Here is a 12551-nt window from a genome sequence, read left to right as displayed (position 1 = left end):
GACTGATTTGTACCAGGCATGTTGGTATGTAAGTTTCACCCTCACTCAGAGGACAGTAGCAAAAAAAAAAAAAAAATGAGAGATCCAGGCCAGCCTGGGCTATACTCAGAAACTCTGTCACAAAAATAATTAAGAATGAATGAATGAATGAATGAATGAATGGATGGATGGATGGATGGATGGACGGACGGACAGACGGATGGATGGACGAAGCATAATCGTTTGATTAAAGTCACAATACAGTTTTAGAGCATCCACCACCATCCGGTAAGCTTCTAGTGAGAACATGCAAATGCCTTACATCCGCCTCTCCTCTTCCTCCTTCCGCCGACGCTCTTCATCCTCCTCCCGCCTCTTCCTTTCTTTTTCCATCTCCTCTTGGATGCGCCTCAGCCTCTCTGCCTCTTCCTCCTGCTGTTTCTTCTTCTGCAGCGCACTGAGGAGATCTTCAGAGCTTTTAACGAGTGCACCGTACTCTTTCTGTATCTGCTCCCTCGTCATCATGGTGGACTTAAGACAAATCACAAGCATTACGTAGTTACCCCCTGTGCACAGTATGGACACGCTTAACGGTAACAGACTACACTTTGTAAAACGGTTACAACGAGAAACTCAACATTTTGTGTGTTTCCATAGTTTAAAACAAAGACTCTATGATACAGAGAAACAGCTAGCAAAGCATTATGGGTATACACTGCCATGTCTAGCTGCTCACACAGTCTGCAAACGGTATCTCCACACATAAATATTACATCCTGAGTTTACCAAACAAACCATCAACATCTGTAGCTCACTGTGAGCAAAGCTGTACAAATGTAGCCTTAAAATACTTTTAAGGAATGACTATCTAGTTTGGCCGAGATTCGCTTTCTTTCCTTGTAGCAGTCAATTCGTACCTAAGGAGCACTTGGGGAATCACACCCACGCTTGTGGGATGGTTTTCCTGGGGTAATTCTGATTGGGGGTGACAGCCTCACAAACTCATCTCCCCCTGGGGCTGTAAAGTCAGCGGAACTCACCTGGGGATTTTCATCCTTTTCTTGGTTGTTTTTCTCTTTCTACCCCTAACATTTACCCCGTCCACAGGAACTACAAAAAGCCTAACTCACATACATTGACTTTTGAATGCTACCTGAGAGAACTCTGTGAAACCCTAACACGTAACTGAGGACACAGAAAAAGATAAACTGTAATAGCAAACAAATATTACGGAAAATTTCATAATTTCAGTCATGTTAATAATCAAGTAATTAAAAATAAAAACCAAAATAGCCCCCAATTTTTCTTTTAGAAAATGAAGAAAATGAATTGCTACTTCTAAAATAGTTAAGGAGTTAATGAGGGTAATGTATTAGCCACACAAATCAAGTAACACAGCAGCAGAGCCGCAACATGAAATGCATGATTACGACCGAGAACTGGGCAGAGCACATGCACACAGTAGGACCATTGAAGAAATACAGCAAATACTAGCCGAATACTTAGTGTGACGCTGTCAAGGAGTTTGGGGTGATTTTCTTTCCACTTTCAATGATGACACATTACTTTTAAACTTAGCATTTCATGTCTGAGGGGCCAAGGATGCGGCTCAGTAGAAGAGCATCCGCTGGGCACACTCAGTGTGCAGTGCACAATCCCCAGCACCAACAAAAAGAAAAAAAAATGAATAGTATAGAATTAAATTTGGCTTTGGAAAGAAGAGAAGTATTTTTAAAAATGAAGCTGCATTAACCCTGTCAGAGTCATGATTGCAGAAGCTTGCCGACGTTCCGTAGTTTAGTTATTCTCTGGAGGGTAATATTTTGTCCGACAACAGATACAAATCGCATTTTTATTTATCCTTTTACCATAATTTTTTCAGAGATTCAGAAAACATTAATGTGAGTATCTACTTGGTAATGTTTTATATTTTGAATGAGGATAATTTCCTGTACAATTTCAAGACAGAGAACAAAACACGCAGGAAATTATATAAAAAGGTCTAGCAAGCTGGAGTCAAGAGACCCACCTTAATTTTGGCCATCAGAGCATCAATAGAAATTTCAAGGTCTTTGATCTGTCTGTTCACTTCCGGCTTCCCGTCTTTCAGCGCACTCACGACTTCATTGAACTTACCGAGTCGTGTCTTCAGCGTGCCCACCTTAACCAGGCCGTCAATGCTGCAACGGCAGGGCTGCATCAGACATTTACCTCGCAAGCTAATGTCCTGGGGAAGAGTCTCATCGACGGAAAGCAAGCACCGTGCCTGAACAGGGCAGGCTGCTTCTGACTGCAGTATCGGTTACCAGCCTGTCCGGGTCTCTCATTCCGTATAACAAGAAACAAATACGCAAGTCTGGATAGCACTGGCGACCGCCGAAAGATGGCGACCAGCTGCGCTCACAGTGAAAACTGGGGTTTAAATCATAAAACTCAAATGCTCCCACATCTTTTTGAGGCGTGGTGTCAATATCTATTCAAGCTTCCAAAGACTAAAAAGTAACTTGATAATACAAAGTTTAAAGAAGACGGAACATGAAATATAGTGAAATGATTCCTATATCAAACAAGATGATTTTACGAGCAATCTTGGTTTTATGATGGGGCTATTAAGTGTCTTCACGGCCAGCGGTCTAGCTTGGTATCACTGAGAAAATCAAATTATAAAGTTAGCAGGACAGCAGGTCTCTCTCAGCCTTTTACTCGAACCACATTGTTGCCAGCCCCTTAGTTTGGCAGAACACCAAGCTAAGTAATGAAGGAGCTGACTGTGAACACTCTGCACAAACAGGACCCATCCCCTGCTCGCCGGGACTTCACTGCCAGCTAATAGTGCAGTGCCGGATTGGGCACTTCCTCTTACCGTGGTTTGTGTCTCCTTTTGCAAAGCCACATTCGGATGGTTTTCTGCATTTTGATGCATGCTTCAGCTCGATATTTTATTTTGTTTTTCACTATGTGTAAAATAACATGACAGGAAAAAATGGATTAAATCGGATATTAATGAAAAGCCCATTCATCTCCACAAAGCAACTCTCATAAGATCTTGATAAATATGTCATTCCAGCCATAAGAATTGGGAAATCTAACATTTCTTTAACGTATTACAAGTAAAAATGATTGATGTGGCTAGCACTGTACTTCAAATGTGTTCTGCAATCTGCAACACTGCTGTTACCAAACTGTCCTGAGCCACGTTTCTATTAAATGTCCCAGTGGCTCTCAACGTTCCAATGCTGTGACCCTTACTATAGCATGTCATGCTGTGGTGACCCTAGACCACATAATTATTTTTGTTGCTACCTCATAACTATAATTTTGCTACTGCTGTGAGTTGCAGTGTGAATATCTGTGTTTTCTGATGGTCTCAGGCAACCTCTATGAAAGGGTCACTCCAGCCCCAGGTCGAGAGCCGGTATATTAAATGCTATGTCTTCTTAAAAACTTAGCCTGCCCACTGAAGTGGAGAGGGTGGTTGGGAGAGGGAGCACCTTCATGGAAGTAAGCTGAGGGGGAGGGAGAATGGGAGGGGGTTAAAGGAAAATAACGTTTGAAATGTAAATACAGAGAATATCCAATAAAAAATTTTTAATTGGCCTGCCAAGTAAATTTATAAAACTTTACTTCCTTCTGAAAATTCACAGTGAATACCATGGGTGCAGTCTCTAAGAATCCTACAGAAAAGGAATTTTTCAACTGCAGGTGGCCTACAATTTCCTAAGACGATTGGATCTTAGTTGCTGCTTTGTTGGTTTGTTTTGTTTTAGAGCTTCCCAACTAACATTCTGTAGAGATGCTGCTTGGTAAATATGCATGGTGTGTTGTGACACGGAGTGGGAGGTGTGGCACAGAGAGAATACTGGCACACACTTTCCTCCAAAGTACACTGTGGACATAAAGTTGAAAGCACCAGACCCATGAAAAACTGTGGAGAGCTTTTGGGGTGGCTTCTAGAGACTTGGCAGGAATCTGACTTTGGGCCAGGACACGGAAGTAGGCTCAAGATTAATACGGCTGAGGACTGTGTCCTTCTATCTTGATAGGTCTTGTTAAGACCCTGGATACAGTAACCCTGGGACCTTCTTCAGTCTATGCTTCGTTTGTTCCTTAACCACTTTGTTTAGGACTTAGGACTAACCACTTTCTTTGTATGTACCTAAAATGGTATAAAAACAAACTAAAATAAATAAGTAAACCTGCTTCAGCCTAAGAACAGGCTGGGGTCATGCTACAGTGCTGTCTAATTGCCTTTTTCTTTTTAATCCTCACTCTCTCTCTGGAGAACCCATTGACTGACTGGGCTGGCTTGGTCAAAAAAAACATTTGTTTTACTTGAAAAATGATGGGGAATGAGGTTCTCTTGTCTTCTTTTTCTTTATTGTAGTATTTTTATAAATATGCATTATTATATAACAAAAGATCTCAATAAACGTGACTAGTTCCTTTGTGCTAGACCCAGTAAATCTTACTCTTCTGTTAGCAAAGATTTATCTTCTGAATCCTCCATTTCAGGTAGTTTGAATTAGGGGCACAGTGGCTGTTCTCCACATATCTCCCAACCATTAGACTTTCATCATAGACTTTCAAGTAATCCAAAATATTTCGAACTCACTCATGTTTTAGACCTGATAGAATCAGCTGCTATGAACTGGGGAGGGGCAGGAGAGGCTGCAAAGGTGAGCTGAGACCCCACTACCATCTAGAAAGACAGTCTGAGAGCTTAAACTCTCCCAGCCACTGAAGGAAAGCTAGGAAATCGCTTTGGTTTAGAAAAGATGGTTTGGGAGCTAATAAAGTTATAATGTGAGTGACAAGAGGCCCCACTAAGGTGCTGCCAATGTGAATAAAGGATTATTCTATCAGAAGGTGAAGTCCACATCATTCATTTCGCAACTATTGAGACTTGAAAAGAGAGGCAAAATCCAGTCACGGGTGCAGCTTGCTTAGCATCTGGAAGGCCCAGAGTTCAATACACAGCACTTCAAGTTGAATAAATTGGGGGTGAGAGGAGTCAGAGACAGGAACACACAGAGAGACAGATTAAATCATCTGTTGAGAGCATCAAAGAGAGAGTGGGGGAGGGGAGGGAGTTAGGAAAGGAGGGAGGGAGAAAGAGAATAAATTGTTTGCTTAGGACATGGTGAAATTAACAACCCTAGAACATATCTCAGATAGTGAATGTCATCAGATCTTCAGAAAATATAAATAAGTCTATAAATGTTGGGTTGGGTATTGGGGACCAGACACAACAGGAACCAAAGTTACCCAACAGCATATGAGACAGTCCCATGACATCCCTTAAACCATCTCATTTCCAAAATAACAAATCTTGGTGTGAAATAAAGCACAATTTGGTGAGAAGGTTTTGTTGTTGTTGTTGTTGTTATTGTTGTTACTGAGACAAGGAAGGCCTTGAACTTTTTCTTCTTTATTTTTCTTTAATGTGCATGATCTTTTTTTTTTTTTTTTTTTTTTTTTTGGCCTACTTGAGCACCTGATACATACAATTCCTACAGAAGCCAGAAGAGGGAGCTGAATTCCCTAGAACTGAGTTGCACACAGCTGTGTGTTGCTGTGTGGGTGCTGGGAATCAAACTCGGGTCCTCTGAAAGAGTAACCTGTGCTGTTCACCATTGAGCCATCTCTACAACCCCAAGACCTAGAACTCTTGATTCTTGTACTCCAGCCTCCCAAGCACTGGGATTAAAGAATGAGCTACTGTGCCAGAGGGCACCACTTACGTTTGATGACTGACAGCGAACACCACTGAACTTTCTTCCAGCGACTACAGACTAGCCACAGATTGACTCTTTTCACCAACTCTGCTAAGTGATCAGGGTCAGACTTCATAATCTGATCAAATTCTGCAAACTAGGAGTAAGATAACTTACTGTCAGTATTAAAGGTTAAATTCTTCAAATAGAGAGAAAATAACGACATGGATTTCAAATTCAAATATAACTTCCTGAAAATGAGTAAAAGCCAACCCCAGGGATATGTCAGCAGAGTATACAGAAAACTTAAACACATATCATGGTCCTTTCCTTCTGCCTTTCCTTTATCAATTCATTAGAAGGTGGGAAGGAACACCTTAAGTAACAAAAAAAAAAAAAAAAAAAAAAAAAAAAAATAGGTATAAAAATCTTTTGAATGATTAATTACAGAAAAATTGGCAGAAATAGTTGAGGAAAAATGATAAACAGGGCCAACATGTCTGAACCAGTTCATCCACATTCTCAGACACCCACAATGCTCAAGAAGTAAAGGTCATCTAAAGCAGGGAAGCCACCAAAAATCCTGTCTCTCCCAACGCTCATTTTAGACAAAAATAGGAAATTACTACTAAGAGACAGACAACGCAAACACAATACTTTTTCTATTTGCCACCAAATTCCATTCTTCACCAAATATCACACTGCAGTGTTAAGGGTGTCATATGCCAATCAATGAAACAAGTTTTTAATCATAAAAAAACATTAAAGTGGTTTCACAAGACTATGTATCTCTGAATCTGCTTGCTTTAAGCTTTCAAAAACCCTTTTCCATCTTTCTGGAGGTAAATAATCCAGGTTGTTTCTCTATTCAGCTATTAATTTGTTACTATAGCTCTGAAACCAGAGAAATGTTGATTTTATAATAAAACACAATGTAATGCAATACTAACTATGAGCTCCTACATTTTCTTTTCCCCTTCATTTTTTTCACAGGAAATGGTGCAGGTTCTGTGACAAAGACACACAGACTAGCAATTCAATTGTGTATTTTCCTCCTGTGCTAAAAAACATGAAATTAGATTTATTATAATTGCCTTATTCTTAAGACACTAGAGATACTTGACTAGGGCAACTAGTTAGCTGCATCTCTACAACGGTCATCTTTACAATTATATGGATGTATTATTAAGTCAGTGTTTCCAATGTCAGGAACATGAAAGTGGTATCAGTAAGACTTGTGAACAACCTTAGGTGTTTGTGTACAGAATACAGTTAGCTATGAAGTATCCTACAGTCAGTGAATGTCACAACTGCAGTATTATGGTAGCTTAAAAAAACCCCTAATGTATGTGGTGTTCATACAGTTCTTTATTATAAACTTTGACAACTGTCAGTACAAACTCCAATCAAGTTTCATATGCTTTATATATCTACCACACCCTAGAGGAAATTTCTCACAGTGAAAACTCCAACACACTATGACACTCACCAAGCAAGCTGGCACATGCTTATAGCCCTGGCATTTAGGAGTCTGGCCCAATTTAGACAGAGAATTCTGCGACATCTTGGGCTACATGCTGAGCTATCGAACTGGCCCATTATTAAAATATTGTAGAAATGGCTTCAACTTATTTAAAATGTTAGAAAGTTTTGGTTAGTCCTAATTTAAGAAAAAAATTAAACAATCCCCTGATTCCAATACTGATTAAAATTATAATTTAAACTCAGAATAGGAAATACCCCCAAACAGGAAACCTGTGTGAACAGAAACATAATCTCATGTTGTTTCATATAATGCTGTAATGATAGAAATCGCTAATGACTAAGAAAAGGCATATGAAGCCCAACTATCATATATATTTACCTTGCCAGGCCTGAAAAATACTCTTGTTAGCCCGAACTTGTAGTCAACTTCATTTAACCCCAGAGCTTTAAAAAGAGCCTGGAAAACAAGTTTTAGAAGTTGAGTTTTAACAACAAATTAATAGAAAAGATCTGTTACTAAGAAATTTTTATTGAAGAGGCATCTATACCTTACAAAATAGCCTTGGATCTAATCTCGCAAGTTTTTCCGGCATGTACTTCTTATACATGTTATAGAGTTCATGGAATGAGGCTCTTGAAGGGAAACCCCCTTGCATCAGGTCCAGAACAGACACCATACCTAGAGTCGTGAGCACAGACAATTTCCAGTCACAGTACGTAAGTCCAGCGTGACATGTGAGTAACCCATCAATTTTACAACTTAGAGTTAATGAAAAGACAGCTTACAGTGAGAGAGTATCAGCAGTGGGAACGACCCAGGGAATCACACCTCTAGCCAGTGTGTCCCGGCTTATTCGTCATATAAAGCAGTCACAGGGAAACCCCAAGTGAAATCAGCACAGCTGACCATTTTGCAGAGGCAGCCCATCCAGAAGGCTCCACTATGACTTCTATCTTCCTAAATTTCACAGAAGTACATAAAGCAAAGTCCTCTGTTTGACCACTTTAAGTCCTGAGGTTAATTTTAGAATAAAATTTCTGGAAAAAAAAATCTCCATTTCTACATTCTCCCAAGAACTCATAAGAAGAAAAGGAGAATTTATTAAATATTATGTGCAATATACACATACATGGATACACACCACATATACACACATACCACACTACACACACACATAAATATATATACATATACACACACCACACATACCACAAATACAACACACCATATACACACATATACACCATACACACATACACACACACTACCACTGCCAAGTAGCACACTATCCTTGAAAGACGCTAGATTCTAGCCCCAGCTTTAAAATAAGACCTCTTCTACTAAGTTCTCAAAAAAAAAATACTAATCTATTGGTTGAAAAGCTGAGTCTACAGGATGAATATAAACTATTAATTCCACTCTAATAAATGGTCAATCTGAGCCTCGAATCAACATGAACATTTCTGGTCAGCATTAACAGGCAGGCAACGCAAATTACAAAAGAAGGCCTGCCTCTCATCCTCCCTTCTTTATCCTGATACTCGCTTGATAGTAATTTTAGTAGAAAGTATCTGTCCTGGTTAGTCAACTTAACACAAACCAAAGTCATCTGGGAAGAGAGAACACCAGTTGAGAAAAATGCCTCTATTGGCCTGTAGGCAAATCTATGGGGGATTTTCTTGGTTAATGATTGATATGGGAGGACCAAGTCCATGTGTGTGGTGCTACCACTAAATATGTGGTCTTGGAGTCCTGGGTTGTCTAAGACCTGTTCACAAGCCAGTAAACAGTGTGCTCCTCCACGGTTTGTGCTTCAGTTCCTGCCTCCAAGTTCCCACCTTGAGTTCCAGCCCTGACTCTCAGTGCCAGGTGTGACCTGGGAGTCGTGAGGTAAAGTAAACCCTTTCCTTCCTCAAGTTGCTTTTGGTCATGTTCTTAACCACAGCGATGGAAAAAAATCCTAAATGGAATGGTCAAGTAGGATCTGTGTCTTCAACACTGCAGAGAAAAAGCCCAGAGCTTCCACGCTCAGACTGGTGTTGACACACAGGAGCACACATGTCAACAGGCAGCGATAAGAACTAAAGGCTCATCCTGAGTGAGGTAACCCAGTCACAAAAGAACACGCACAGTATGCACTCACTGATAAGTGGATATTAGCCCAAAAGCTCAGAATACCCAAGATATAATTCACAGACCAGATGAAGCTCAAGAAGAAGGAAAACCAAAATGTGGATGTGTCAGTCCTTCTTAGAAGGTGACAAAATACTCACGAGAGAAAATACAGGGACAAAGAGTGGAGCAAGGAGTGAAGAAAAGGCCATCCAGAGACTGCCTCACCTGGGGATCCGTCCCACATGCAGCCACCAAACCCAGTCACTATTGCTGATGCCAAGAAGTGTTTGCTGACATAGCTGTCTCCTGAGAGGCTCTGCCAAAGCCTTACTGATACAGATGAGGATGCTTGCAGCTAACCATTGGACTGAGCACAAGGACCCCAATGGAGGAGAGTTAGGGAAAGGACTGGAGGAGCTTAAGAGGTTTTTAAGCCCATAGGAAGAACAACAATATCAACCAACCCCCTCAGAGCTCCCAAGGACTAAACCACCAACTGAAGAGTACACATGGAGGGACCCATGGCTCCAGCCACATATGTAGCAGAGGATGGCATTGTCTAGCATCAATAGGAAGAGGAGCCCTTGGTCCTTTGAAAGCTCATTTCCCCGGTGTACGGAAACGCCAGGCAATAAGGTGGGAGTGGGTGGGTGGGAGTGGGAGCATCTTCATAGAAGCGGGGGGGGGGGGGCGCAGGGGTGGAGGGTATTAGGAGAGAGAGGGGAAAGGGATAGTATCTGAAATGTAAATACATAAAACATCCAATTAAAAAAAAATACAATCTGTACTGTGGCTGCGAGACCAAAGTGACACACCTCAGTGCCATGGACAGAGCCCGAGTGAGAGCCAGGATCAAGGCTGGGTCTCATGGGAAGCCGTTCCTAGCTGACACATAAAAGATGGAGGAAAGATATCTCAGCAAGAAGCAGAGTGGACGCAGCTCCTGCAGTGGGAGGGGAAGTGGAGCAGTGGGTGCAAGGCTGTGTGGCTGTAGCAGACAGAAGCATGCAAAGACCAGACTAGGAACACACGGGCCCGAGGGACAGACAGCACCAGGATGCTACTCTCCTCCCTGATGCTCAGCAGGGGCCATGGGAGCACTGCATGTAGTAAAAAGACATGGTCGGAGCTGAACCGTGAAGACACAAAGCTACACTCATCTACAATGCACCGAGCAGGTGTCAGGGGGACACCAGGATGATGGCAGCAGGAGAGCCAGTGAGAGAAGGCTCAGCCTGGGTGGGAAGCAGCACCACTCACCGTGGAGGAGGTCACGGTGCTGGGGAAAGGGACAGGATGTGTGAGAGTATGTGCTGTGCTATCTAGGGCAGCGGCCGCTGGCCAGAGGTCTTTGGCTGCACTAGGTGCGCATAGCTGTTTTGTATTTGAATGTTAAATAAAATTCAAAATCGCCTCCCCAGAAGTTCCACCAGCCACATTTTAAATGCTCAAGAGCTCATAGCTTCAATCTCCTGGTTGCCATACTGGCTGAAGCCAGGGGTTGCAGAAGTGAGGGAAGGCAGGAGACAGAAGACTCAAAAGCAAAGTGGCAAAGAGAAAAGAATCCAGAGGGAACAGTGGAGGACCCAAGGCTATGGAAGGCACTGTGACCGACAGCTGAGCATCTAGTGTGTCAGTGCAAATGAAGGCCCTCCATCCAGCCCCGTGGGCCCTGGCCCAGTTCCTAATCAGCACTGCTGACTCGTGAGCGTGAGCGGCAGAAAAACACCACACCAGGGACAGGCCCGAAGGGGATGCAGACAGGATGAAGTGCCTGGCAGCGTCCTGGTGGAGCTACAAGGCTTTGGTAAGAGAAGAGGTCATCTGCTGGCAGAGGCTCAGAGTTCTAAAGAAAGCAAGGCAGCCTGCGGGACAGGGTCTGACTGGCTCTGCAGAGAAACAGAAATGCTGAGTGGGGAAACCTGGTAGAAAAGGTTCGAAAGGTCTGTGGCCGTGAATTTAAATGGTGCCAATCTGGCTGGCCTACCAACCCTGAAGAGACAAGGAGAAAATGCTGGATTAGATTCCTAACAGCTAAAGTTCAGTGAGAAGAGTTAGGAGAAGCTGTGGGTGTCAGGATCTGAAGCTCTCCCCATCTGGGAGGACTCTTTAATACAAAATCAAGTACACGACTTCAGAAAGCGTTTGCTTAAAGCAACCGCAGCCTCGCTGTAAACTGGCCTCTGAGAGGACCAGAAAAAGGTGTCAGAGAAAGAACGACAGGGTTAGAAAGGCAGCAGGGCCTGAGCTGGACAGAGCTAAGAGGGCGGAAAGAGCAAGGCCGAAGCTATGGCTGCACTGTCGGTGCCTGGGGTTGGTTCTGTCACTGAACGCGGCTGGGGCTGGAGGTCAGGTAACCAAACTCAGGAGAGAACTCAGGGGCTTCATCCTGCTGTAATATTTCCCCAGCAGTAGTGTAGGAGACGCAGGAGACCAACCCATCCTAGCCCAGCTGTGTGGGAAACGAGAACTATATGGACCTGCATCTGCCAGAAGCAGCCTATGTAGAGACCCAGGTTTGCCAGGAACATGTTCTGAACTGAGTGAACTTTCCTGATGGCACTTGACAGAAACTAAAAGTCAGTGCTGCTCACGCCATCTGCCTCCTGTGCTTTGTTTACAATTAAGGGAAACACAGAATCATACTGAACCTGCAGAGAAAGGAGGCAATGGTGAGAGTTTGTGTAATGACGTGACAGGCTGTGAAAATGTGGAGATACCTGAGCACTGAAGTTGAGACAGAATCTGGGCACCTTCGAAGTGGTGACTTGTCATCTTTAAGTTGGGTTTGATGCAGCGGATGAAGCTGGCTCCCTGGGAGAATAAGAAAGACTTTTTAAGATGGTACCTATAGCATCTCTATGTTTCTCTATCTAGAATGCCACCAACTTTCACATCACGTTAGCGCTAATAAATGACACGAAGTAATTACAAAGGAGCTAAAAATCTTCACTGTAATGCTTTTATAATTTGACCCTTGAAATTAATGTCTGTATTATGAATAAACATCAGCACAATGACATTTTAGTACTGAATGTCAGAAATCATAGAAAGAAAAGTCTTCCGCTGCCAACTACTTTGTCACATGTAAACAAAGCACTCTGTAGATTTAACTCCATCTTCTCACACAGGGTTTGGGGCTTTGTTTCCCAGAGCCAGGCTTTGTACACACAGGCAAACATTCTACCACTGGGCTTAAAAATAACACTGTTTAAAAATTAGGCCAAAATGTAAGCAAACAAAACACACACACACAC

The 12551-nt window shown here is 42.5% G+C and overlaps 1 protein-coding gene across 4 annotated transcripts in view; it reads right to left on the bottom strand.

Annotated features, from left to right (window-relative positions):
* MYO6 (myosin VI) overlaps positions 1 to 12551 on the bottom strand; it is a 131524-nt gene that overhangs the window by 20949 nt on the left and 98024 nt on the right. For all 4 annotated transcript variants that reach the window (XM_080934709.1, XM_080934710.1, XM_080934711.1 and 1 more), the window contains exons 20-26: positions 12015 to 12108; positions 7727 to 7857; positions 7558 to 7635; positions 5721 to 5850; positions 2843 to 2933; positions 2009 to 2159; positions 302 to 510 (exon numbers count right to left, since the gene is read on the bottom strand). In XM_080934709.1, coding sequence (XP_080790835.1) covers positions 302 to 510; positions 2009 to 2159; positions 2843 to 2933; positions 5721 to 5850; positions 7558 to 7635; positions 7727 to 7857; positions 12015 to 12108 — 884 coding nt within the window. The remainder of the gene's footprint in view (positions 1 to 301; positions 511 to 2008; positions 2160 to 2842; positions 2934 to 5720; positions 5851 to 7557; positions 7636 to 7726; positions 7858 to 12014; positions 12109 to 12551) is intronic.

This window comes from Micromys minutus, assembly GCF_963924665.1.
Source record: "Micromys minutus genome assembly, chromosome: 21".
Classification (NCBI taxonomy): Eukaryota; Metazoa; Chordata; class Mammalia; order Rodentia; family Muridae; genus Micromys; species Micromys minutus.
Note: the sequence above shows the minus strand (reverse complement) of the source record. Positions and strands in the feature narration are given on the sequence as shown.